General features: G+C 42.3%; 1 protein-coding gene across 7 annotated transcripts in view; it reads right to left on the bottom strand.

Annotated features, from left to right (window-relative positions):
• Positions 1-27,957, bottom strand: part of PIK3R6 (phosphoinositide-3-kinase regulatory subunit 6) — a 94,411-nt gene that overhangs the window by 38,701 nt on the left and 27,753 nt on the right. For 2 of the 7 annotated variants that reach the window (XM_073559677.1, XM_073559672.1), the window contains exons 2-4: positions 8,954-9,044; positions 3,902-4,024; positions 476-562 (exon numbers count right to left, since the gene is read on the bottom strand). In XM_073559677.1, the coding sequence (XP_073415778.1) occupies positions 476-562; positions 3,902-3,914 (100 nt within the window). In that variant the 5' untranslated portion in view covers positions 3,915-4,024; positions 8,954-9,044. Of the gene's footprint in view, positions 1-475; positions 563-1,983; positions 2,028-3,901; positions 4,025-5,684; positions 5,988-8,953; positions 9,045-27,957 lie in introns of all 7 variants that reach the window. The other 5 variants (XM_073559673.1, XM_073559676.1, XM_073559679.1 and 2 more) reach the window with 4 other exon arrangements.

Here is a 27,957-nt window from a genome sequence, read left to right as displayed (position 1 = left end):
TATGGACAGCTTTACAAAACTAGACAATTTTGACTTTTACTGACCCATTCCAGACACTGTGACTAATCATCATGTTCTAAAACACTGAAAAACTACTTAGAGAAGAACCGTTAAAGATCAAGTCAAAACAGTAAAGTATTTACATCCAAAACGTTAACTACTAGCACATTTGCCACCTTTCATGCTGCATTTTACAGTTCTTCACTTGGAAAGTTCCCAGCACAAATGTCAAACATAAACTCCTAAGCTACTAAACAAAGCCAAAAGAGTGTCCTTCAAGCCACCGTTGAGAGTTGAGTAAACCTTTTGTATGTTATTTTGAATTTCACCGCAGTCTGCTACTCCATCCATAGAAATACCATAGAAAATTTTATAGTTTTTTCACCATTTTACTATGTCCCTTTTTATTTTCAGTTGGATTTTTGATCATTATTTTACTTTTCCCCCAATTTTTCACTTTCAACCCCCAGTTTACCTGGATCTGACCGCTGTGTTGGATGTTGAATGTCAAGCCCTCGAAGAATCGCTTGAACCTTTTGATAAACCATGTCTGCCTCGGTCGCTGAGGAAGACAAAAAATTAATATTCATTGTACATGGCTTTAGGTCGACAGTTTTTGATGGTAATTCACTTGCTAGGTACGCCTATTGGCATAATTTGGGCACAATAACACCACTTCGCGAAGACTAATATTTTCTTCTGAACATGTAGACTTGTCTCTACTCTCTTGCCACTTTGTGTTGTGGTGGCTAGAGGTTTTTATTCCTGGCCAGGGCATCATGCCATAATCCAAAAACATGCAGGTAGGTTAACTGGCTTATATGAAAACAAAACTGCTATCTGGACACAGGGTAGATGGATATCATTAGCTTGGGGCATTCTCTATGTGGGAAATCAGGATTAATTTTGTCTTCTCAGTCCCCATTTTATGCTCTAAATCTATCATGTAGAACAATCATCCCCAACCTTTCTGAACTTGAGAGCCACATTCGGCTTAGAGAGAGGATTGCGAGCCACATTCAGCACTGAGAGAGGGTCACGAGCAACATCCTGCTCCCACCCCCTTCAAAATAGTAGCTACACCAAGCTTAGACACTGAAGTGTCAGCTTCTACCACTGTGACACCTACTGATAGCGACAGCTCCACACCAGAACCTACTGTGTGGAACCTTCTTTTGTCAGCACCTGTGTATGTATTTCTCCTTGTGGGGCCCAATATAGAACCCATTACTCTGGGTACCTCACCTTGACACAGGTCCAGTCTTTACCAGTGGGGATACACCATATCATTTTGTATGAAATACTATACCACAGGGACAATAACTATCTTTGACCTAAGATGCTTCATTAAATGGGCGACTACGTGATCATGGCTATTTACTGGCCGAAACCTCATTTTGCCTGTCGCTTCAGCAATCACTATTAATAAATCCTCACTTGAAGCATAATTTCCAACTTGTATGTGTGCAGTGATTTTTTTGAACTAATGCACCAAGCTGGCAGACTGTCGCGATCCACATATGGCTCCCGAGCTACAGGTTGGGGACTCCTGATGTAGAACATTTGCAAGGAACCCCCCCTCCTTACATATTCCAAGTCCCTGAGAAACTGGATCGAACCAGACCACCTAGACACATCTATTTCTAAATCCCACAAAACAGTTGCTTGCTTCCTGGCATAAAGCTCTTTCTGTCAAGGGTGTATATTACCCCCACCCGCATTTCATTAAAGTGGAATCTCTTGCTGATTGATTCTCTGAGCTCGCTCACCACAACAACTCTAATCTGGCCTTGCACATAAACTGGTGAGTCCATTGCACCCACAGTAAATTTGGCACCCAAACAGGGATCGGCCAGCAACTACTTCCATCTGATTGATGTTCCTGTTAATTGTACAAATACAGTAGGTACTGAAAGTATTCAGACCCCTTTACATTTTTCACTCTTTGTTTCATTGCAGCCATTTAGTAAACTAAAAAAATACCTCATTTTTTTTCTCATTAATGTACATTCTGCATCCCATCTTGACTGAAAAAACACAGAAATGTAGAAATTTTTGCAAATGTATTAAAAAAGAAAAACTGAAATATCACATGGTCATAAGTATTCAGACCCTTTGCTCAGACACTCATACATAAGTCACATGCTGTCCATTTCCTTGTGATCCTCCTTGAGATGGTTCTACTCCTTCTTTGGAGTCCAGCTATAAGACCTCACAGTGCATGTCAGACCAAATGAGGATCATGAGGTCAAAGGAACTGGCCAACGAGTGAAGAATGTAAAGGGGTCTGAATAATTTCTGTATAAACTGTAAGGCTATGTGCACACGTGTGGAATTTCATTCCGCTGTTAATATGCGAGAAAACCGCATTTTAAATTCCCGCCTATTTCCTGCGGGAAAAACAGCGATTTGCAAGTGTAATCAGCATGCAGAATACTAGCATTTTCCAAGCAATCTGTAGCATTGCTTGGAAAACTGATGGACAGGTTGGTCACACTCGTCAAACATAGTGTTTGACGAGTGTGACCAACTTTTTACTATTGAGGCTGCCTATGCAGCATCAGTAGTAAAAAGATCTAATGTTAAAAATAATTAAAAAAATAAAAAATCGTGTTTTTCTCACTTTCCGGCGTCCCACGCAGCGTTCCCGATCATCTCAATGCTCCCGGCAGGTCCTGTTCCCAGGGATGCCTTGTGACAATGACCTTTGATAACGTTGCCGTCTCGCGAGACCGCTACGTCGTCGCGAGACCGCGACATCATCAAAGGTCATTGTCGCAAGGCATCCCTGGGAACAGGACCTGCCAGGAACATCGCTGAGGCCTGCTGACGCTGTGTGGGACATCAGAAGGTGAGAATATGACGATTTTTTTATTTTAATTCTATTTTTTACAGGGATATGGTACCCAGAGCCTGGAGGAGAATCTCCTCTCCTCCAGACCCTGGGTGCCATCCGCAAATGTTCTGCTTACTTTGCGCATGGTGGGCACAGCCACATGTGGAAAGTAAGCAGAACAATGCATTACTATGTGTGCGGATTTTCCCGCGATTCTGCACAAAGAATGAGCATGCTGCGTATTTTTCCGCGATGCAATTCCGCCGTGGAAAAATCCGCAGCATTAGCACAGCCTGGGCGGAATCACATAGGATTGCATGGGATGCTTTTTTTTGCGTTTTCTCGACAAAATCACGCATTTAAAATTGCCGCGAAAACACAAAAAAACGCTGTGTGGACACAGCCTTAGTGGCCGCTTACAAGGTTCAAGGTGAGACATTTTCTTACAATCTGTCTGTACTTTCCAGGTGATGCATTGATTCTCCAAGCTCGTTCATCACAACACTTCTATTTCTGGCCTTGCACATCAAGTCTGGTGGGCCCTTTGCACCCACAATCTATCATGTGTATTATAAAAATAATTCAGCACAAAAAGTAAAAAACAAACAAAACTGAAACCATTTTAGAATGATTTTACATTATTAAGGAAAAACTCTGCGTCTCCCATAATCTCGGAATGGTTGTGCAAAGAATGCAATGCTGTTGCCCAAATGATCGAACGTCTTAGAGAAAACCACCAACGTTATATTTAGTAAGAACAACAGAAATCAACAAGGCTCAATTATCTTTAAATCTTGATGACTTATTCACTTTGCGGCTTCCTCTGTTCAGCTAAGTGTTAGGATAGTTTCTGAGTATTTACACCTGTCTGGGCTTCTTTCAGCATCATCTAGTTACCAGGGTGACATATGGTTGATGACCCATCATGATATGAGGTCTGCAAGAGCTTTCACTACTGATCAGATGCTGCTCAGATACGTGGAATCTACCATAGCAATGTACGTGTGTTAAGTTAGTAGTTTACCCAGGTCCCTTACAATCATTTTGCAATATAGACTATCTCACCTGACAGGTCCATAGAGAAGGCATTTATTGGCTAATGGTTGTGAATGAATGGTCAGTGTTCCAGAAAAACCTCCACGTCTCTAGTCACGAGGGAGAAACTTTTTGTATGTTTTCAGTAGGAACCTGCATACATAAAGCATAAATCGTTATTAACGCTTGATGATGTATATTACGGTTTCCTTTTATCCCAAAACGTCACACTGCAATATCAGGACCACAATTTATTATATTTTTTTATTTCCTTTAATACATGTATTTGGGGCAACAAAAAATATTTTTCCCATTCAAGTTTAATTAAAAATGCTACACTATTGTTCTTTGTATCGCTGCACATTCAACTTTGATGTGTTCTGTGGTCTTAAAACATCTGAAAGCTAAAAAAGGACCGATGGCTGGATGTTATACGCTGGAGCAATGAGGCTGCATATTAGAATCATAGAATCATAGAATCATAGAATCGTAGAGTTGGAAGGGACCTCCTGGGCCATCTGGTCCAACCCCCTGCTCAAAGCAGGATTCGCTAAATCATCCCAGTCAGATGTCTGTCCAGCCTCTGTTTGAAGACTTCCATTGAAGGAGAACTCACCACTTCTCGTGGCAGCCTGTTCCACTCATTGATCACTCTAACTGTCAAAAAGTTTTTTCTAATATCTAATCTGTGTCTCTTCCCATTCAGTTTCATCCCATTGCTTCTAGTCTTTCCTTGTGCAAATGAGAATAAAGTTGATCCTTCTACAATGTGACAGCCCTTTAGATATTTGTAGACAGCTATTAAGTCTCCTCTCAGTCTTCTCTTTTGCAAACTAAACATTCCCAAATCCTGCAACCTTTCCTCATAAGACAGGGTTTGCAGACCGGTCACCATTCTGGTCGCTCTTTTCTGAACTTGCTCCAGTTTGTTGATGTCTTTTTTAAAATGTGGTGCCCAAAACTGGACACAATATTCCAGATGAGGTCTGACCAAAGAGGAGTAGAGGGAAATAATGACTTCACGTGATCTAGACTGTATGCTTCTGTTAATACATCCTAGAATTGCATTTGCCTTTTTTGCTGCTGCATCACACTGTTGACTCATATTCAGTCTGTGATCTATTAGTATACCCAAGTCTTTTTCACATGTGCTGTCACTTAGCCCTATTCCTCCCATTCTATATATGCTTTTTTCATTTTTATTGCCCAGATGTAGTACTTTGCATTTCTCCCTGTTAAAAACCATTCTGTTAGTTGCTGCCCACTTCTCCAGTTTATTTAAATCTTTTTGAATCCTCTCTCTCTCTTCTCTAGTATTAGCTATCCCTCCTAGCTTTGTGTCATCAGCAAATTTAATCAGTTTACCCTCAATTCCTTCATCTAAATCATTGATAAAGATGTTGAACAATACAGGGCCCAGGACAGAGCCCTGTGGTACCCCACTTGAGACATTCTTCCAACTGGATGTGCAGCCATTTACGACCACTCTTTGGGTCCGATCACTAAGCCAGTTATGAATCCACCTAACAGTTGCCTTGTCCATTCCATACTTAGTCATTTTTTCAATAAGGATTGTATGAGAGACTTTGTCAAATGCTTTGCTGAAGTCAAGATATACTATATCTACAGCATTTCCTTGATCCACCCAGTCAGTGATACCGTCATAGAAGGAAATTAAGTTAGTCTGACATGACTTATTAGTTAGAAACCCATGCTGACTCTGTTTAATCACTTCATTCTTATCCAGGTATTGACATACATGTTGTTTAATAATTTGTTCAGAGATCTTTCCTGGTATAGAAGTCAGACTCACCGGCCTATAGTTGCCTGGGTCCACCTTCTTCCCCTTTTTGAAGATAGGAACAACATTTGCTCTTCTCCAGTCTTCTGGCACTTCTCCTGTTCTCCAAGAATTTTCAAAGATTATGGAGAGGGGTTCAAAAATTTCTTCTGCTATCTCCTTCAGTACTCTGGGGTGTAATTCATCTGGACCTGGAGACTTGAATTCATTTAGGTTAACTAAGTGTTTCCTCACTATCTTTCTGTTTATAGATATCCTGGATTCTTCTATTCCCTTAATAGGACAGTGAATAACAGTTGATGTTGCATTTCCTTTCTGAGAGAAAACATGCAAAATAGGAATTTAAAAGTTCAGCCTTCTCAACATCCTGTCTTACCATTTCATCATTTTCATCCTGTAAAAATCCTATAGCATCTTTGACTTTTCTTTTACTTTTGACATATCCCCAAAATCCTTTATTATTATGCACCAAGGGCAATGGAGCTGGATGTCATACTGAGCATCTGGATGTTATTCACCAAGGGGCTGGATGTTATTCACCATGGGGCTGGATGTTATTCACCAAGGGGCTGGATGTTATTTACCAAGGGGCTGGATGTTATTCACCATGGGGCTGGATGTTATTTACCATGGGGCTGGATGTTATTCAACGAGGGGCTGGATGTTATACAACGAGGGGCTGGATGTTATTCACCATGGGGCTGGATGTTATTTACCATGGGGCTGGATGTTATTCACCAAGGGGCTGGATGTTATACAACGAGGGACTGGATTTTATTCGCCAAGGGGCTGGATGTTATTCACCATGGGGCTGGATGTTATTCACCAAGGGGCTGGATGTTATACAATGAGGGGCTGGATGTTATTCACCATGGGGCTGGATGTTATTCACCAAGGGGCTGGATGTTATTCACCAAGGGGCTGGATGTTATTCACCAAGGGGCTGGATGTTATTCACCAAGGGGCTGGATGTTATTCACCAAGGGGCTGGATGTTATTCACCAAGGGGCTGGATGTTATTCACCATGGGGCTGGATGTTATTCACCATGGGGCTGGATGTTATTCACCAAGGGGCTGGATGTTATTCGCCAAGGGGCTGGATGTTATTCACCATGGGGCTGGATGTTATTCACCAAGGGACTGGATGTTATACAACGAGGGGCTGGATGTTATTCACCAAGGGGCTGGATGTTATTCACCAAGGGGCTGGATGTTATACAACGAGGGGCTGGATGTTATTCACCAAGGGGCTGGATGTTATTCATCAAGGGGCTGGATGTTATTCACCAAGGGGCTGGATGTTATACAACGAGGGGCTGGATGTTATTCACCAAGGGGCTGGATGTTATTCATCAAGGGGCTTGATGTTATTCGCCAAGGGGCTGAATGTTATGCAACGAGGGGCTGGATGTAATACACCGAGGGGCTGGATGTCATACACCAAGGGATGGATGACATACACCGAGGGGCTGGATGTCATACAGCAAGGGATGGATGACATACACCGAGGGGCTGGATGTTATTTACTGAGGGGCTGGATGTTATTTACCAAGAAGCTGGATGTCATACTCCGAGATCCTGGATGTCATACAGCGAAGGGCTTGATGTCATACACCAAGGGGCTGGATGTCATACACCGAGGGGCTGGATGTTATACACCAAGGGGCTAGATGATATAAACTGAAGGGCTGGATGTTATGCACTGAGTGGCTAGATGTCATACACTGAGGGGCCGGAATGTTATACTCAGAGAGCAATAGGTCCTAATGTTATGCACCTGAATGAAAAACCTGAATTCAGTGATTAAGACGCGTATACCAATACTTTTGCCCATATTTCAGTTCTATCTCACTGATGGTGTTAAAAAAAAAAAACAACTAATGTCTGTTCAGAGTATTGAATGTAGCCTAAGTATCCGCTAATGATAAGTAATATCTATGGGGAGGATACCACAGAGCCTCCAAAAGGAAGCAGCATTTGTTAATTTTAGACTATACCTTCATGTTCAATTTAAAAGGAAAGTATCAGCTATATTTTTTTCTTACTAGTTAAAACCACATACGGATATGTTTTTTTTTTCGTTTTTTTCCTTATATTGTGACTGACTTCTTCTGTACAGTATTGTGGGCATAGTTTTCGATCTGTGCGTAGGTCACAGGGATGGGGAGATGAACTGTGTCCATAGTGTTTCCTGCGTTATCTGCCCCCAGCTCTGTAATAAAGGTGTTACAACTGGTTTCTTGTGATGATTATGAGATGACTGGTGAGAAGTGATCTCTACAGAACAGGTAGTGTCTGCCGAATCTAAGACTCAGTGACCCGTGTGAAAACTACAGGTTTCCAGGATTTGCAGATGATACATCCTTGTTCGAGCAATCTTCACGTTACATAAAAAGCAAAACGCTTTCCCGTCCTGGACAAGTACACATACACAAGAGAGCAAGAGAGTGACATTCTTCCTGTATTTTATTGAAAATACTTGAGTCAAATTTTTCTGACATAGGAAGCTCGGACTAACAATGCTAGGTTGCCGGAAGGCAAATATCGTCTCTAACATTGTGCCAAGAAAATAAAACTTTTGATCAGAGGCAGGGGGGGGTTGAATTTTTTACATTTGAAAAACAAATCATCAACTAAAGATATCTCAGTAAGTGGTTCAGGTTCCTGTTTTTCAACTAAAAATATACATACGTGTGTAAAAATGCTGGTTTGTAGAGGAACTCAATGCTATAGTTACTGCGCTGGCGTCGTGTTAACACAGCAAACATTACATTAAAAAGGATCTAAATCGGGAAGTATAAACTGTTGTATCAGGTTATGTCTTACATAATGGGTAAACTGATAGAGAAGTTCTTGAGGATTCCTGTGAAATTTCTAACATCTATATTGACTTCCTTTACTAGTATCATCAGCCCCAAAAGCCCCCACCTCTCATTTAGATAAATTAGACGGCGCACAGGTCACTTTGAAGCAGGTTTACTAATACAGTGCTGTGCATATTAATTGGGACAATGCATTTTTGTAAGTAAAATTGTAAGTTGGTTACCAGTCAGTGATTCAAACCAGTTTTAATTGCTTTGAACAGTCACTCACACCTGTTCAAAGCAGTTAAAACTGGTTTGAATCACTGACTGGTAACCAACTTACAATTTTATTTAAAGGGAATCTGTCACCCCTTTTTTGAGCTATCATATAATGATATCATTCAATTGTGTGTCACATAAGGATTCTCTTAGTACTTTTGCTTCCCCCTGACCCCGCACCTTTCATGCATAAATACCTTTTTTATATCGGTTCAGATGTATGTAAACTGCCGCAGTCCGGTCCGCTGGGCGGGGCTTATTCACCTGCTCCCCCCTCCCTGTCTTGCTCTACACAAGAAGAAATGCATACAAGGTTACCTTGCATTTCACAAGGTAACAGAAGAAAACAGACACCAAATTTTGCTCTCTATTATACTGTCTAGCAAGAATAGTGGACCAAACAAATGGAGTAATACAAAATTGTAGGATTCGAGTAAAATATTCTGCCGCTTCTCTTGGCAGCACACGTCCTGTTTACACAGGACATTGAACTGCTGAGAACAATGATCTTTGTGCAATTCAAATCATTTCACACCGCATAAAACTTGTTCACCCGATTAGACTGCAAAATTATCATGAAACCAGCATACTTAGAACATTTTTTCTCTATAAATTTTCTTCATTTCCTCTAGAATTTTTTTCAGCAATTTTTTTGTTAGAAACTTCTCAGACACAGAATAAGGCTTAACGGATGCAGAAAATAGCACTATTGTCAGTCATTAAAAGGCGCTAAAAAGATATTCTACTATCTTTTTGAGATGTCAGTGACTTAATGGTTAGTAGAATAGAGCAGAAAGATTTGCGGAACCCTGGTTGGTAGTCCATGGCAGCTGGACCTGAGCCGTACGAAACCCCCTCTACCTTGCGGCATCCTGCTCATTCGTGGGTTGATCGGCTGCCTGTTTAGATTGCAAAATTATTGTGAAACAACTGTTAAAGTGAATGCACCCTTATAGTCTAGCCAATAGATGAGCAAAAAATTTGCTGCACTCTGGTCTGGGGATGCCATAATTTAGGATGCAGACAGTTGTATTTCTCGTGCATGGATTACATTGCAATCCTTGGACTGACCGTCGGCTCTACTGACCTGAGCATGGCAGCTGCATAGATCTACATCACACTGTCACGCTCAGGACAGGAGAGAGGTACCAAGTCAGTCCGTGCACTATGATGCGATCCTCGCAGGAGAACGACGGTCGTCTGTCTGCGCCCTTAGGTGTAGACTCCTAACCCATTATAAGAACTACCAATAGCATTACTTAAGCAGTCATTAAGAGGCCTTTTTCTGTGTTGAAGCAGGGCAAAAAAAAAAGAGAAATCTATAAAACTTATAAAGAAAAAAATAAAAAGTAAAAAAATTAAATACATTTTTTCCTCTTTACTTTATCTTGGAACAAAATAAAAATAAAATGCATATAACATAATATATCACAATGGACATGTTACTATCCAGTATCATCAATCTCTATCTCGTATAACTTCAAAACTGAGCCTCCTGATGATCCAGTAATGGTTATCACAAGGGTAACAGGAAAAAATGGACCCCAAAATTTGTTGTGCAATTTCTCCTGAGAATGCCAATAAGTCATATGTGGGGGAAACCCACTGTTTGGGCACATGACAGGGCTCAGAAGAAACCACACCACCGCACCATATGACTTTTTGAATGCAAAATTTTCAGGAATAAGTAGCAGGCGCCATGTCACATCTGGAGACCCCCTAATGTGCCTAAACAGTAGAACCCCCCCCCAACATGTGACACCATTTTTGAAACTAGACCCCTCATGGAATTTATCTAGATGTTTGGTGAGTCCCTTGAACCTCCAGGTACTTCACAGAAGTTTATAACATTGAGCAAAGAAAATAAAAAAATCACATTTTTTTCCACAAAAATGTTTTTTAGCCCAAAATTTTGCATTTTCAAAAGGGTAACAGGATAAATTGCACTGTAAAATTTGCTATGCAATTTCTTCTGAGTATGCATAGGTAGGGGAAAACCACTGTTTGGGTGTATGGCAGTGCTCGGATGGAAAGGAGCGCCATTTGACATTTTGAATGCAAAATTTACAGGAAGAATTAGCAGACGCCATGTCGTGTCTGGAAAGCCCCTGATGTGTCTAAACAGTGGAAACCCAAAAAAGTGACACCATTTTAGAAACTATACCCCTCAGAAAACTTAGCTAGATGTGTGCTGAACCCCAGGTGCTTCACAGAAGTAAACTACAGCCGTGAAAATAAAAAAATCACATTTTTCCCACAATAATTTTATTTTAGTCCAAAATTTTTATTTTTATATTTTTACAAGGTAACTAGAGAAAATGAACAAAACCCCCCAGAGAACTTGTATAGATGTGTGGTGAGCACCTTAAACGCCCAGGTGCTTCACAGAAGTTTATAATGTAGAGCCATGAAAATATCACATTTTTCCCACAAAAAAATTAGTCCCATTTTTATTATTTTCACAAGGTAACAGAAGAAAACAGACCCCAAATTTTGTTGTACACTTTTTCATGAGAACGCAGATATCCCATATGTGGTGATAAACTACTGTTTGGGCGCGGCAGGGCTCAGAAAGGAAGAAGTGATGTTTTGGAACGCAGATTTTGATGGAATGCTCTGCAGATATGTCACATTTGTAGTGCCCTTGATGTCTCTAAACAGTGGAAACCGCAAAAAAATGATACCATTTTGGAAACTAGATCCCTCAAGGAATCTATCTAGATGTGTCATGAGCACCTTAAAACCTTAGGTGCGTCACAAAATTTTACATCGCTGATCTGTGGAAATGAAGAAAAAATATTTTTCTCCCAAAAATGTTGTTTTAGCCCCAAATGTTTTCATTTTTACAAGGATGTCAGGAGAAAATGGACCGGAAAATTTGTTGTGCAGTTTCTCATGAGTATGCTGATATACCATATGTGGTTGAAAAATACTTTTGAGGCACAGAAGGGAAGAAGCACCATATTGGAGTTCAGATTTTGCTGGACTGGTTTGAGGGTGCCATTTCACATTGGCAGAGCCCCTAAGGTGCCAAAACAGCAGAACCCCCTATAAGAGATCCCATTTTACAAAGTACACCTCTCAATGAATTCATCTAGGGGTGCAGTTATCATATTGACACCACAGGTGGGTCACAGAATTTTATACAATTGGGCTATGAAGAACAAAAAAATAATTACATTTTTACCACCAAAATTTTGTTTTAGCCCCAGATTTTTCATTTTCACACTGGGAAATGGATAAAAATGGCACCAAAATTTGTCCCACAATTACTGCAGAATGTGGAAATACCCCATATATGACTTTACAGTACTGGTTAGCCATACGGCAGGACTCGAGAGGGACGGAGCACTATTTGCCTCCTATAGCGCAGATTTTCCTAAAATAGTTGGCAAACTGCTGTTGTATTCCAATCCGTTGTAGTGATCAGTACGTTGTGCCCAGCTTATGCTTCTGGTGACTTGCACCCGTAAATTAGGTAAGCTCTCATCAGTATAGAAATGCCAAACTTGTGGACGCTAAGGGCAGAGACACACTGGCGTATTTTTCGTCCGAGAATCGCATTGTAAAACTCGCACTGGCTGTCTGCTCTAATGACCTGAGCTTGACAGCTGCATAGTAATCCATCATGCTGTCATGCTCAGGTCAGGAGAGGTGTCGGCCAGTTTGTGGAGTGCGATGCGATTATCGCAGGAGAAATACGCCAGTGTGTCTCTGCCCTTAATGTGGTTTAGGCACACTGTGGGGCAGACAGGGGTATTTGTATTGTATTTGGGAGCACAGAATTTGCTGGATTTCTTTTGAAGTGTGAGGAGCCATTTTGCTTTTCCAGAGCCTTTCTACTACCAGTAACGTGGAAGCCCCCTATATTTCCAATGACAGGTGATAGACCTGAGTGGGAACTTGCATTTTTTTATGGAATGATTTGAAGCTTTTATTGCGAGCATTTTACATAACGTTTGGGAATACATTTACTCCGCTGTTGTGAGTTCATTTTTCCCTTCACCAGTGAGGTCTGATGAACTCCCTCTTCAGGCGAAGGAAGGTAGTGAGGCTGATTATCAAACAGCTGAGCAGGTAGATGATGACTGGGTCACAGGAACTGATGACTGGATATAAGGCAGCCGATGCCCTGCTGCCTTGCTGGTGATCTTCCTGCTGGATTCTTGGAGACCAGTCTGATTTTTGCTTCTCAAAGCTAAGTTTTGCTCTGCCTTTTGTACACTTTAGTTCTGTTTTGTTTGCCTTGTTTTTTGGAGTTCAGCCATCCCCAGCCGGGGGTGAGCTGAATTCCATTTTTGTCTCTGATCTGTTGATCTCTGGCTCTGTCTTCAGAATATACCTGAGTGCTGATATAGTCTTTTTGAAGCCTAGCGACTTCAGGGCCTGTTTTTCCTATCAGTCTGTTGGTTCATTTTTGGATAGGGTTTTTGCGGATTGCAGACAGCAGCTTTTCTATCCTGTCCTATTTAGTTAGCTTGGGCCCCATCATTTGCTCAACCTATCTTTCTATCTGTGTTAGTGTTTTTCATCTTGCTTCACAGTCATTATATGTTGGAGGCTGCCTATTGCTTTGGGGTCTGCTCTGGGGCAGTTTAGATTTCCCCTTTCTGTCTTTAGGCTAATTTAGTTCTCCGGCTCTGATCGAGGGGTCTAGGGCACCGTAGGTACCCCCCACGGCTACTGCTAGTTGTTGTGGATAGGTTCAGAGGTCTGCAATCCGATAGCTTCCAACTTCTCTGGTTTTCTGGACTTAGCTATTATTTTTGTTTTTTCCTCCTTCGGTGACTCATCCATAACACTCCACACTGTACACTGAGCACTTACTTTGGGATTTCCATCTAAATCTACGCGTGACGTGATTCAGATGAAACTCGCGAGGGATCTTTTCATGATAATGAGGTAGCAGAGTTACTCTGGACTTCGTCTGGCCTCTGTTCAGCATTGTTCTTTTCAGAAGTGCACAAAACTGTGGCGGACCGCCTTTTATGCACACCTAAAAAGACTGACACCGCCAGATCACAGGTCAGACTTCATCCGCAGTGCTTCCATCTGCCTCATTATAGGGAATCTTCCAGGATAATAGAAAAAATTGGAGTCTGGCTCAACAGTACTGGATTTTCTTTTTCAAAATAAATTATAGTGCATACAATAGAAAAATGTACATTGTCGACATGACCCAGTCAACGCGTTTCGACAGCACTAAGCAGACTTACTCATGAGTAAGAGTCATGAGTAAGACTGTTTAATGTAGTCAAAACGCGTCGACTGGGTCATGGAAAGGAGTCTTCTGCTCACTGAGCAGACGCTCAATGGGATAGATGAGGGGGGATGCTAGGTTGGAGCTGCAGGACAATGAAGCAGCTAGCTGGGTGACAGAAGGCGGGGTAGAGGGAAGAGCACCAGGGAGGCTAGTCCTGATCTGGCACACCCCAATAAGTTTGCTATGTTGGCAGATGAGGGGAGTGTTAGTGCAGGAGTAGCACTGCTGCAGCAAGGCATGTCCTCTGAAAGCCGGAGGAGTGTCTGCTCCAGTAAGGGGGGAAATAGGAGAGCAGGGCAGGCCAGACAGGTTCTAGTAGTGGGAGACTCAATTATTAGGGGAACAGATAGGGCAATCTGTCACAAAGACAGGGATCGTTGAACGGTGTGCTGCCTACCTGGCGCTCGAGTCCGACACATCGCTGATTGGGTTGACAGATTACTGGGAGGGGCTGATGAGGATCCAGCGGTCATGGTGCACATTGGCACAAATGACAAAGTTAGAGGTAGGTGGAAGGTCCTTAAAGATTTCAGGGAATTAGGCTGTAAGCTTAAAGCAAGGACCTCCAAGGTGGTATTTTCGGAAATACTTTCTGTACCACGTGCCACGCCAGAGAGTCAACGGGAGATTAGGGAGGTTAATAAGTGGCTCAGGAATTGGTGTAGGAAGGAGGGGTTTGGGTTCCTGCAGAACTGGGCCGACTTCTCAGTTGGCTACAGGTTCTACGCTAGGGACGGGCTGCACCTCAATGGGGAGGGTGCAGCTGTGCTGGGGGAGAAAATGGCTAGAAGGTTGGAGGAGTGTTTAAACTAGGGACGGGGGGGAGGGTATTCCTTTTATAGGAGGGGAAGACAGTTCAGATAGAGACCTGGGCACAAATAATGACATTGGGGGTGGGGGTGGCATGGGGGGTGGGGTTAGAACAGTTAATAATTTAAGAAAGAATAGAGGTACAGAGAGATACATAAAGTGCATGTATACTAATGCCAGAAGCCTCGCCAACAAGATGGAGGAATTGGAGTTAATGTTGTTGGAACATAATTATGACATGGTGGGGATATCTGAGACATGGCTGGACGAGAGCCATGACTGGGCGGTTAATTTACAGGGCTATAGTCTGTTCAGAAATGACCGTACAAATAAGCGAGGGGGAGGTGTGTGTTTATATGTAAAATCATCCTTAAAACCCATCCTTCGTGATAATATATATGAATCTAATGAAAATGTAGAGTCCCTGTGGGTAGAGATAAGGGGAGGGGGGGAAAATAATAAATTACTGATAGGGGTTTGTTATAAATCTCCAAAAATAATGGAAGCAACAGAGAATATCCCCATAAAGCAAATAGATGAAGCAGTGACTCAAGGAGAAGTCATTATTATGGGGGACTTCAACTACCCTGAAATACATTGGGGAACCGAAACCTGCAGTTCCAGCAAAGGTAATAGGTTTTTGACTACTATCAGAGACAATTACCTTTCACAACTGGTTCAGGACCCAACAAGAGGGGGGGCACTGCTAGACCTAATATTAACCAACAGGCCAGACCGCATATCAAATGTAAGGGTTGAGGGTCACTTGGGTAATAGTGATCACAAATTAATAAGTTTTCATGTATCCTTTAATAAGATGTGTAGTAGAGGGGTTACAAGGACACTAAACTTCAGGAAGGCAAATTTCCAACGGATGAGAGATGATCTTGGTGCAATTAACTGGGACGATATCCTGAGACATAAAAATACACAAAGAAAATGGGAGATGTTTATTAGCATCCTGAATAGGACCTGTGCACAATATATACCGTATGGGAATAAACATGCTAGAAATAGGAGGAAACCACTATGGCTAAATAGAGCTGTAAGGGACGCAATAAGAGATAAAAATAAAGCATTTAGAGAATTAAAGCAAGTAGGTAGTGATGAGGCATTAAATAAATACAGAAAATTAAATAAATTCTGTAAAAAGCAAATCAAGACAGCAAAGATTGAGCCAGAGAGACTCATTGCCAGAGAAAGTAAAAATAATCCCAAAATATTCTTTAACTACATAAATAGTAAGAAGCTAAAAAATGATAGTGTTGGTCCCCTTAAAAATAGTCTGGGTGAAATGGTGGATGAGGATGAGGAAAAAGCCAATATGCTAAATGACTTTTTTTCAACAGTATTTAAACAAGAAAATCCCATGACGGATAACATGATCAGGGATAAAAATTCCCCGTTAAATGTCACCTGCTTAACCCAGCAGGAAGTACGGCGGCATCTACAAATCACTAAAATTGACAAATCCCCGGGCCTGGATGGGATACACCCCCAAGTACTGCAGGAATTAAGCACAGTCATAGATAGACCATTATTTTTAATCTTTAAAGATTCCATAATAACAGGGTCTGTACCACAGGACTGGCATATAGCAAATGTGGTGCCAATATTCAAAAAGGGGACAAAAACTGAACTTGGAAATTATAGGCCAGTAAGTTTAACTTCAACTGTGGGTAAAATCCTGGAGGGTTTTCTAAGAGATACTATACTGGAGTATCTGGAGAAGAATAACCTTATGACCCAATATCAACATGGGTTTACAAGAGACCGTTCCTGTCAGACTAATCTGATAAGCTTTTATGAAGAGGTAAGTTCCGGACTGGACCAAGGGAGTGCAGTGGACGTGGTGTACATGGACTTTTCAAAAGCTTTTGATATGGTGCCACACAAAAGGTTGATACATAAAATGGGAACAATGGGGATAGGGGAAAATATGTGTAGGTGGGTTAAGAGCTGGCTCAGGGATAGGAAACAAAGGGTGGTTATTAATGGAGCACACTCGGACTGGGTCACGGTTAGCAGTGGGGTACCACAGGGGTCAGTTTTGGGCCCGTTTCTTTTTAACATATTTATTAATGACCTTGAAGGGGGCATAGAGAGTAGAATTTCAATATTTGCAGATGACACTAAACTCTGCAGGGTAATTAATACAGAGGAGGACAATTTTATATTACAGGAGGATTTATGTAAACTAGAAGCTTGGGCTGATAAATGGCAAATGAGCTTTAATGGGGATAAATGTAAGGTCATGCACTTGGGTAGAACGAACAAGTTGTATAATTATGTGCTTAATTGTAAAACACTGGGCAAAACAGTCACTGAAAAAGACCTGGGTGTATGGGTGGACGACAAACTCACATTTAGTGGCCAGTGTCAGGCAGCTGCTGCAAAGGCAAATAAAATAATGGGATGCATTAAAAGAGGCATAGATGCTCATGAGGAGAACATAATTTTACCTCTATATAAGTCACTAGTGCGACCACACTTAGAATACTGTGTACAGTTCTGGTCTCCGGTGTATAAGAAAGACATAGCTGAACTGGAGCAGGTGCAGAGAAGAGTGACCAAGGTTATTAGGGAACTAGGGGGTCTGCAATACCAAGACAGGTTATTACACTTGGGGTTATTTAGTTTGGAGAATCGAAGGCTTAGGGGTGATCTTATTACAATGTATAAATATATGCGGGGACAATACCAAGACCTTTCTAATGATCTTTTTACTCTTAGACCTGTGACGGGGACAAGGGGGCATCTTCTACGTCTGGAGGAAAGAAGGTTTAAGCATACTCACAGACGCGAATTCTTTACTGTAAGAGCAGTGAGACTATGGAACTCTCTGCCATATGATGTTGTAATGAGTTATTCCCTACTAAAATTTAAGAAGGGACTGGATGTCTTTCTTGAAAAGTATAATATTACAGGGTATATACACTAGTTTCCTTAATATTGCGTTGATCCAGTGAGCTAGTCTGATTGCCGTATGTGGAGTCGGGAAGGAATTTTTTTCCCCAATATGAAGCTTACTGTTTGCCACATGGGTTTTTTTTGCCTTCCTCTGGATCAACATGTTAGGGCAAGTTAGGATAGGATATGGGTTGAACTAGATGGACTTAAAGTCTCCCTTCAACCTTAATAACTATGTTACTATGTTACTATGTCGACCATGTACATTTTTCTTTTGTATGCGCTATAATTTCTTTTGAAAAAGAAAAAGGAAAATCCAGTCCCGTTGAGCCGGACTCCAATTTTTTCTATTATCCTTGATGTGAGGCCAGGGCAAGGCCAGTGTCTGAACCCCAGGTGGATGAGCATAGAGAAACTGGGTGAACTGGAATTAATATTTCATTGGGAATCTTCCACCGGGGGTTCCGTCTGAATCACGTATTTCAAAGATTTACATGGAAAACCTCGTGTAAGCACTCAGTACAGAGGGTAGAATAAATGTGTGCCGAGCCTTACTGTGATTTTTAGGAGGCAGAATGAACAAATCAACAGCATGTGAAGAATTGTTTTTATTTATTTTTTACGTCATTCCTTGTGCCGTACAAATGATTAGACGACATTATTCTTCGGGTTGGTGCGATAACAGCGTTACCAGATTTATATCTGGTTTTTATGTGTGGCTGCTGTTGCACACCAAAAGATGGTTATTTTTAGCAAAAGCAAGTTTTTGGCATTGCCACATTTTGAGAGCTATAATTGTTTTTTGCGTGACGAGTTGACGTTTTTATTGGTACCATTTTCGGAAACATGACAATTTTTGATCGCTTTTTATTCTTTTTTGGGAGGGAGCATGAACAAACATTTATATATTTTTTATGTATTCGCACTTTTACACAATAAAAACTATTTTATATAAAAAATAATTATTTTTGCATCGCTTTATTCTGAGAGATATTACTTTTTTATTTTTCCGCTGATTGAGCTGTATGGGAGCTTGTTTTTTGCAGGACAAGATGATTCACTCAGCAATACCATTTTAATTTACATTCTCCTTTATGATCGCGTATTATTTTACCTTTTTTGTTCTGCGGTATAATGATAAAGTATAATTCTTTGCCACTTTTTTATGGTGATTTCTTAAACGTTTTATAGGTGGGGTCATATTTTATTTTTATGATTTGCGATTTAAAAAAAAATATTTTGCCCTTTTTTTTTAAAACTTTTTTTTCTACTTATACCCACTATGGAACTTTCACTTTCTGCAGTCTGATTGCAGTGATAAGTTTTTTTTATTTAGCGCCAAAATATTCCACAGCACTTTACACACATTATCATCTCTGTCCCCGATGGGGCTCACAATCTAAATTCCCTATCAGTATGTCTTTGGAATGTGGGAGGAAATACAAGTACACGGAGAAAACCCAGGTAAACATGGGGAGAACATACCAGCTCCTTGCAGATGTTGTCCTTGGTGGGATTTGAACCCAGGACTCTAGCACTGCAGACACAAGTCAGTTACATCATGCATTATGCATGATCTAACTAGTTTGCTAGTGCCTGATGACCCCGATGTCATCATGATGACATTGCTGGGTCTCTGATCCAAGGGCACAGGGGCTTTCTTCCCTCTGCCTGTTCGCTAAATGCTGCGATCGCAGCATTTTAGGCGGTTAACGTGCCGGCGGCGATTGTGTACACAGTTTCTGTGCCCCAAAATCGCCAGGACGTATCCATACATCCAAGGTCAGTAAATGGGTTAAGAGGATAAGGGCGTAAACCTAGCAAACGTGCTTGAACTCTCCCTAAAATAAAGGTGTAAACTTAAGGTGTTTCAGGAAACTAGTTTGTTCCTGATTTTTGATATTGGATGCTTATATATAGATGATGGGCATGAGCATGGATGAGAATAAGTTCAGGCATCACTCAGGCAGGCGTAATGTCGTTCAGCAATGAAGGAGTTGAATGGCAACAAGGCTTTTTACGCAGCAGAGCTTCCTGTGGAACTGCATAACATCCTTTTCCATCCCCCGTACATGAACTTGACCTTAGGTATCCTGAAACATTTATAGACAAGCAGTCTATACAATCTTACATGTCAAATCCAATTTGCAGTCTTTCGACCTTGCAAACCTATCACAATGCAAAATGGATATAAAATTTACAGGAGTTTTACAATTTAGCCACAGATGGTACAGAGGCTCATGTTCTCTGGAAGACTAGGTTCCCATTAATACAGTGCTCTCCATTGAGCACAACCTTGGGGATCCCAACAGCAACCTGTATTCCAATGGGAAACCCAACAGAGCTATTCACTTGAATGAGGCCAATGGAGTTACTGTGGACACCGTTTGGCCTCTGTCTTGGCAGTATTTGTCTTTTTCAAACATGTACAGTACAAAAATGTTCCAATGTCACTTCGTCAGCCACATTCAAGCACATAGTGCTTGACGGAAAGCACTGCATTAATGTGAACGTAGCCTAGCTCGGGTGATGTACAGTGATTTGCGAGAGTACAGGGTGGGCCATTTATATGGATACACCTAAATAAAATGGGAATGGTTGGTGATATCAACTTCCTGTTTATGGCACATTAGTATATGGGAGGGAAGAAACTTTTCAAGATGGGTGGTGACCATGGTGGCCATTTTGGATCCAACTTTATTTTTTTCAATAGGAAGAGGGTGACACATCAAACTTTTTGAGAATTTCACAAGAAAAACAATGGTGTGCTTGGTTTTAACGTAACTTTATTATTTCATGAGTTATTTACAAGTTTATGACCACGTATAAAATGTGTTCAAAGTGCTGCCCATTGTGTTGGATTGTCAATGCAACACTCTTCTCCCACTCTTGACACGCTGATAGCAACACCGCAGAAGAAATGCTAGCACAGGCTTCCAGTATCCATTGTTTCAGATGCTGCACATCTCGTATCTTCACAGCATAGACAATTGCCTTCAGATGTCCCCAAAGATAAAAGTCTAAGGGGTTCAGATAGGAGACCTTGGCAGCCATTCAACTTGCCCACGACGACCAATCCACTTTCCAATTAACGGTTCATGTAGGAATGCTCAGACCTTACATCCATAATTGATGGTATGCTGTGGTATATGAGGTACAAAGATAGTGGGGCCATTCTTCATTAATGGAAACCTCAATGCCACTGGATATCTGAAATTGCTACATGATGATATGTTGCCCTCTTTATGCACTGAAGATGGCACATTCCCTAAGTTTTTCCAGCAAGATGGTGCACCACCACATTATGGGTGTCAGGTCCGAGCATTCCTACAAGGAATCTGACCCCCTTAGACTAGCATTTCTTCTGCGGTGTTGCTATCAGTGTGTCAAGAGTGGGAGAAGAGGGTTGCATTGACAATCCGACACAATGGACAGCACTTTTAACGCATTTTATAAGTGGTCATAAACTTGTCAATAATCTTGTAAACTTGTAAATATTCATGAAAGAATAAAGTTACATTAAAACCAAGCACACCATTGTTTTTCTTGTGAAATTCTCAATAAGTTTGATGTGTCACATGACCCTCTTCCCATTGGAAAAAATAAAGTTGGATCCAAAATGGCTGACTTCAAAATGGCCACCATGGTCACCACCCATCTTGAAAAGATTCCCCCCTGCCATATACTAATGTGCCACAAACAGGAAGTTGATATCATCAACCATTACCATTTTATTTAGGTGTATCCATATAAATGGCCCACCCTGTATTCACCCCCTTGCCTTGTTACCTATCTTGTTACAGTACAACCTGTGTTAAAATGTTTTTGTAATCTGATTGGTGTGTGATGCATCAGTACTAAATAGTCTAAGTTGATGAAGTGAAGTGAAAAAAATATAGGCATAAATTAAATTTATGATATCAAATAACTAAAAATTGGCATGTGCATATGTATTTACCCTGTTTGCTATGAAGCCCTTAAAAATTTCTGGTGCAAGCAATTCCCTTCATAAATCACACGCTTAGTGAGAGGAAGCTCACCTGTGCAATCTAAGTGTCACATGGTCTGTCAGTATATACACACCTTTTCTGAAAGGCTACACAGGCTGTAACACCATTAAGGAAGAGGCACCACTAACCAAACACCAGCATGAAGACCAAGGAGATCTCCAAACAAGTCAGGGACAAAGTTATTGAGTAGTACAAGTTAGCGTTGGGTTATGCAAAAATATCCCAACCTCTGATGATCCCCCGAAGCACCATCAAATCCATTATCACAACAAATCTGCCAAAAGAGGGCTGCCCACCAAAACTCTCAGCCCAGGCAAGGAGTGCATTAATCAGAGAGGCAGCACAGAGACCAAAGGTAACCTTGAAGGAGTTGTTGAGTTCCCAAGCAGAGACTGGATTATCTATCCATACGACCACAATAAGCCATATGCTCCATAGAGGTGGCCTTTATGGAAAAGCGGGTAGAAAAAATACTTTACTTACACACAAAAATTGTAAGGTTCATTTTGAGTTTGCCCAAAAGACGTGGAAGACTGGCCAAATGTATAGAGGAATTTGCTGTGTTCAGATAAGACTAAAATTTAACTTTTTGGCCACCAAGATAAATGCTATGCCTGGTACCAAACCAACACAACTCATCCACCCAAGAACACCATTTTCACAGGAAAATGTGATGTCAGCATCATGCTGTGGGCATGTGTGTCAGCTGCAGGGGCAGGAAAAATGTTTCGAGTTGAGAGGAAGATGGATGATGCAAAATACAGGGATATTCTTTACATGAACTGATGCAAACTCTCAAAAAAAGCTGTGAAATTCCAGGTAGCAAAGCACGAAAAATTCCAAAGGGGGTGAATACTTTCTCAAGCCACTGTATGTGAACTAAAGCCGGCCATTAGATGACTGTCAACCGAACTATCTGGGTAGTCTCCCCCATATATAGGAGCACTCATTTGACTGAGCGCTTCTGTGTTCTCTGTGAGAGAGCCCTTGCTAGACATGTCATGGGGGGAGGGCTTAAGTCTGGAAATATCTGTCATGGATATGTGGCAGGATGCTTGGCATTTGCCACAGAACACCAGGATTGGCATATTTGCCACTGGCGCCCTGTGCTCTTCACAGATGAAAGCAGGCTCACACTGAGCACATGTGACAGACGTGACAGGATCTGGAGATGCCGTGGAAAGTGATCTGCCTGCAACATCCTTCAGCATGATCGGTTTGACAGAGGGTCAGTAATGGTGTGGGGTGGCATTTCTTTGGAGGGCCGCAAGGTGTTGGGCTGTGAGCAGAACCCCCATCTGTGGAGGTCGAGCACTCAGACCATCCTCATGGAGTCGGTTTATACGGTTTCTAACCGTTTGTGCAGACACATGCACATTTGTGGCCTGCTGGAGGTCATTTTGCAGGGCTCTGGCAGTGCTCCTCCTGTTCCTCCTTGCACAAAGGCGGAGGTAGCGGTCCTGCTGCTGGGTTGTTGCCCTCCTACAGCCCCTTCCACGTCTCCTGTTGTACTGGCCAGTCTCCTGGTAGCGCCTCCAGCCTCTGGACACTATGCTGACAGACACAGCAAACCTTCTTGCCACAGCTCACATTGATGTGCCATCCTGGATGAGATGCACTACCTGAGCCACTTGTGTGGGTTGTAGAAGCCGTCTCATGCTACCACGAGTTTGAAAGTACAACCAACATTCAAAAGTGACCAAAACATCAGCCAGAAAGCATTGGTACTGAGATATGGTCTGTGGTCCCCACCTGAAGAACCACTCCTTTATTGAGGGTGTCTTGATAATTGTTAATAATTTCCATCTGTTGTCTATTCCATTTGCACAACAGAATGTGAAATTGATTGTCAATCAGTGTTGCTTCCTAAGTGGACAGTTTGATTTCACAGAAGTTTGATTTACTCGGAGTTATATTCTGTTGTTTAAGTGTTCCCTTTATTTTTTTGAGCAGTGTATATCCCATGCATGGGAATCGGAGGTGCCTATACCATATCCTCACTGTTAATTTCCCAATAACCGGCCTAAGCCTCCTCTGTTAAACATCGGCCAATCGTGTAATTGTCCAGATGATAGGGGGCAGCAGAGTGCTGTTTTTGACAAAAGATGACAGCGTGGTGAGTTCAGTTATGACCCCCCTGGCTGCGATCTTTGACAGCATCAAATCTGTAGTTGGTTACAAATGTTAGTTTCCTTATCAGCTGCAAAACAAAAAAGCAACAGATAGATTAGTAGCTTTATGATCGGTCACAAGATTTGCAATAAGTGGGAGGAAACTCAACCGCCATTAGCTAAAAATAACTGCAACCAAGAAAAAAGCACAGAAAACAAACACCTGCAAGATTAAGATTTAATTCCCACACTGGAAACTATGTATTGCTAGAGGTAGGAGCACATCACAAGATTAGTGCTCCAGTGCTGTTTTGGAAAAAGCTAGGTAAGGACTAAGTAATGTTGGCAATATGACCAATTTCCAGTGTTTGTACACTTATTGTACATTAGTTAGCATTATTGGTCCAAAAAAATGTAAAAAGTTGTTTGGCACATTATAAAATAGATTATGGCCCGATGCTATCGCATTGGGAGGATGCGATAGCATCACACCTCTTGCCATGTTAACCCTCAACACACACACTCCTCAACACACACTCCTCTCACCTTTCACCATCTCCACTCACTCTTTCACTCCACATACGACCCCTTCTCTCACTCCGTCTCTCATACTCACGCCGTCATCGCCGCTGCTCCACGATCCCCGACATCTTCCGCCAGCGCCATCCTGGATCCAGACGTTGTCCACGCCGGCGACATGTTCTTGCGGCGACGCCATCTTGAGTATCGTGAAATCCCGCGATAGTCAATGGCGTCGCCGGAAGAACATGTCGCCGGCGTGGACGACGTCGGGATCCAGGATGGCGCCGGCGGAAGATGATGTCGGGGATCGTGGATCAGCGGCGATAACGGCGTGAGTATGAGAGACGGAGTGAGAGAAAGGGTCGTATGTGGAGTGAAAGAGTGAGTGGACGTGAGTGGAGATGGTGAAAGGTGAGTAGAGTGTGTGTGTTGAGGGTTAACATGGAAAGAGGTGTGCGGTGACGTCACCGGTTACAACTGGACGGAAGTTGTTACAACCGGAAGTTGCTTAGGGCATTTATTATTATAGATAACATCTTCAGATTTTATTCCATAAGTATCAAACAATTACAATCTATATGCTGGTGGCAGAAAAAAAACACTGACTCGTTTCTGGTGCTGTGTGTAGGGAGGAGGACTCCCAGACAGTGAATGGGCAGGTACCCAGGGGACCACCATCAGGGTTCCTGAGGGAACGATACTGGGAGGACAGTAAAAGGAAAGACTTGACTGAATTTGTCAGGGAAACGGGGCGGGGCAAGTTTAAAAGGAGCAGGGGGCGCGCTGAAGTGGCAGTTGACAGAGAGCCGGACAACAGACAGGGAGCCGTGTGAGACAGAGAGAACTGAGGGAGCGGACAGTGTGTTGTGGAGAGACCGACCAGGGCCTGTGAAAGGAAAGCTGCGGACTCACCGACACGTGAGACTTGAAAGCCGGCCACGGCGTCCGCTCCCCTCATACGGTCGCATACAGCCGCCCCTGCTGTTTCCCGCCCTGTTGTGACAAGTCCATGACCTCCACTGACCGCTGCGACGACAGACGATTCCTTTACAGCGGTCAGGACACTGCCCCCCTGCCTTCTCCCTCAGCTGCGGCCCTGTCATCACCAGGCCTAGGAGGCGCCACCTCGCTACAGGCGGCAGGAGAGGCCCCGTCCAGTTTGCTAAGGGGCCCCAAGCAGAGGTCGGTGAACGGTTATATTTAGAGACTGCATCATAACTCCGCGGTGGGACGAGAGCTGCAAGGAGACGCCTGTTGCGCCCCACCGGCATCGTTTCTTCAGGGCCTGTTGCGCCCCACCGGCATTGTCTCTTCAGGGCCTGTTGCGCCCCACCGCTTTCGTCTCTTCAGGGCGAGCCCAGTTCCATCCCGGAATATCGAGGCGTCAAGGCAGTCGCATCAGCGACCCCCTACGCGGCCACGCTTGTGATCCTAAACAGACCCCCTGGAAGGATAATTTTAATATAGGAGATAAGGACCCGTAGTTTGGTCATACGTGGCCTATAGCACCCGGGCAAACCGGGTTAATCACATTACAATAAGGAAGTGTTGTTAGGATTGTTGAGTCCTTGCATGGACTAGTTTGTTGTTAACATTTTTGGTTTGCTCAATATAGCCCCAGCAGCTACAGTTTATGAAATTTTATTCCACAAACCACATTCAGTCTCGTGTCTCGTCACTGCATCCTGCGAACCTGCTGAACCCTACATGTGCACCCTTAGTCATGGAGAACGAGCAATTGTAAGTGCACGGTGCCATATAATATGATGATTGCAATACATTAAGAGGATAAAAACTTTGATATGAGGAGGAGTGTGTCTTTAATGGGCTATGGGAAGGAAGTAGTCATTACCCCAGCATTTTGTTTATTAGGCCCACTTGACTCGGACCTCTGGTCACATTACCGGAGCATTTTTATGCACCGAACTTTATTCTTCACCCGAAAAATTGTAGTCTTGCAATAGATGGCTCCTAGCCTACACCTCTGCAAACAAATGGTCAATCAGATAATGTTATATGAACATATCGTATACAAAAATTGTAAGGGTCATAACAAATGTAATAAAATCTGGGATGATTACTATGGGTCATTTTTGACCCAGTACCCTGCAGCTACTCTGCTCCTCTGTTCCAGATATGTGACACTGGCTTATGCAACCACATCATTTCAGTCTTTTTTTTCTTTTTTATTATTCTGATTGAATGAGAGACTTTATCAACTGCAAAACTGCTTATGTTAGCACTTGTGATCGACCCTTGCACACTCACTAGCTTTTGATTATGAAATGTATGCAAATTTTGGATATTTTTGATACTTTCCATACCTATAAAGTGTGCTTTCCAATCGCCATGGTACTTGAACCTATTGTACTAAATATTTCTGGAGTAACTATATAATACTCTCACAATGTTGCTTTGTATGTTGTATTTTCTGTAGTACCTTTTGCAATAAAATGAGTATAACTGAAAAAAAAAAAAAATTCTCCATCACCTGTGAGTGATGTTATGGAGAAGTGGAAGGAACCGCAGCAACTCAGCCATGAAGAGGAAACCACATAGAATTACAGAGCAAATGCTGAGGAGCAGAGGGCATAAAAGTCACCAATGCTCTGCTGACTCCATAACTGCATAGTCCAGACCGTCTCTGGTATCAACATCAGCACAAACACTGCGCCAAAAGCTTGATCGCATGGGTATCCATGGCCAAGCATATACTTGCAGCCTTAAATCACCAAGCACGATGCCAAGCGTCAGATGGAGTGGTGTAAAGAAGCCACCATGGGACTCTGGAGAAAATGTGTTCTGTGCAGTGACTGATCACTGGACACGTCTGGGTTTGGTGAATGCCAGGAGAACATTACCTACCAAACTGCATTGTACCCGCTATAGGGTTTGGTGGAGGAAGGATAATACTTTGGGCTTGTTTGGCTTTTTTTTCCAAGGTTTGGCCTCCGCCTCTTAGTTCTAGCAAAGAGAAATTTTAATTCTTCAGCACAAGACATTTTGGACAATTGTAGCTTCCAACTTTGTGGGACCAGTTTGTGGAAGGCCCTTCTTTGTTCTGTTAAAGGCATAGTTGGGTGAGTTTGTTGTAAACAACCTGCCTGGCCGCACAGTCCTAATCATTGACCACCATTGGGATGAATTAGCTTCTCACCAGCTTCTTTCAATAGAACAATGAGAGAAGAAGGAAAATCTGATAGTCCGTACGTGACCGGAACTACACAAATCTCAGACTTGCGGTCATCTGTCGACTGCTCAAGCAGGCAACAGAGCGTAATGACAGAGTGCATATTTGCACATTGTCAGGATTTGGCAACCTGCAATATGATAAAGGCATTGTAGAAATATAGCTTTTGCCTGGAAAACTCCTTTAAATACTTGTAAGCAGGGTCTGTGACTGTGTGATCAAAGACTGCTGACTATAGCACCAATGGTTGTTCATAACTGTATTGTCCAGTATAAAAAAAAACATGCACCCTATAAGAAAATGTTGAGTTAACAGAGGGGAGTCCTTTGATCCTCATCTTTTTGACAGAGACATGTGGAAATCTCTGGCGGACCTGTCCTGCCAT

This window comes from Dendrobates tinctorius, unplaced genomic scaffold (assembly GCF_039654945.1).
Source record: "Dendrobates tinctorius isolate UK_male_01 unplaced genomic scaffold, ASM3965494v1 ptg000014l, whole genome shotgun sequence".
Taxonomy (NCBI): domain Eukaryota; kingdom Metazoa; phylum Chordata; class Amphibia; order Anura; family Dendrobatidae; genus Dendrobates; species Dendrobates tinctorius.
The sequence above is the reverse complement of the archived record's forward strand: the minus strand, read 5'-3'. Positions and strand labels throughout refer to the sequence as shown.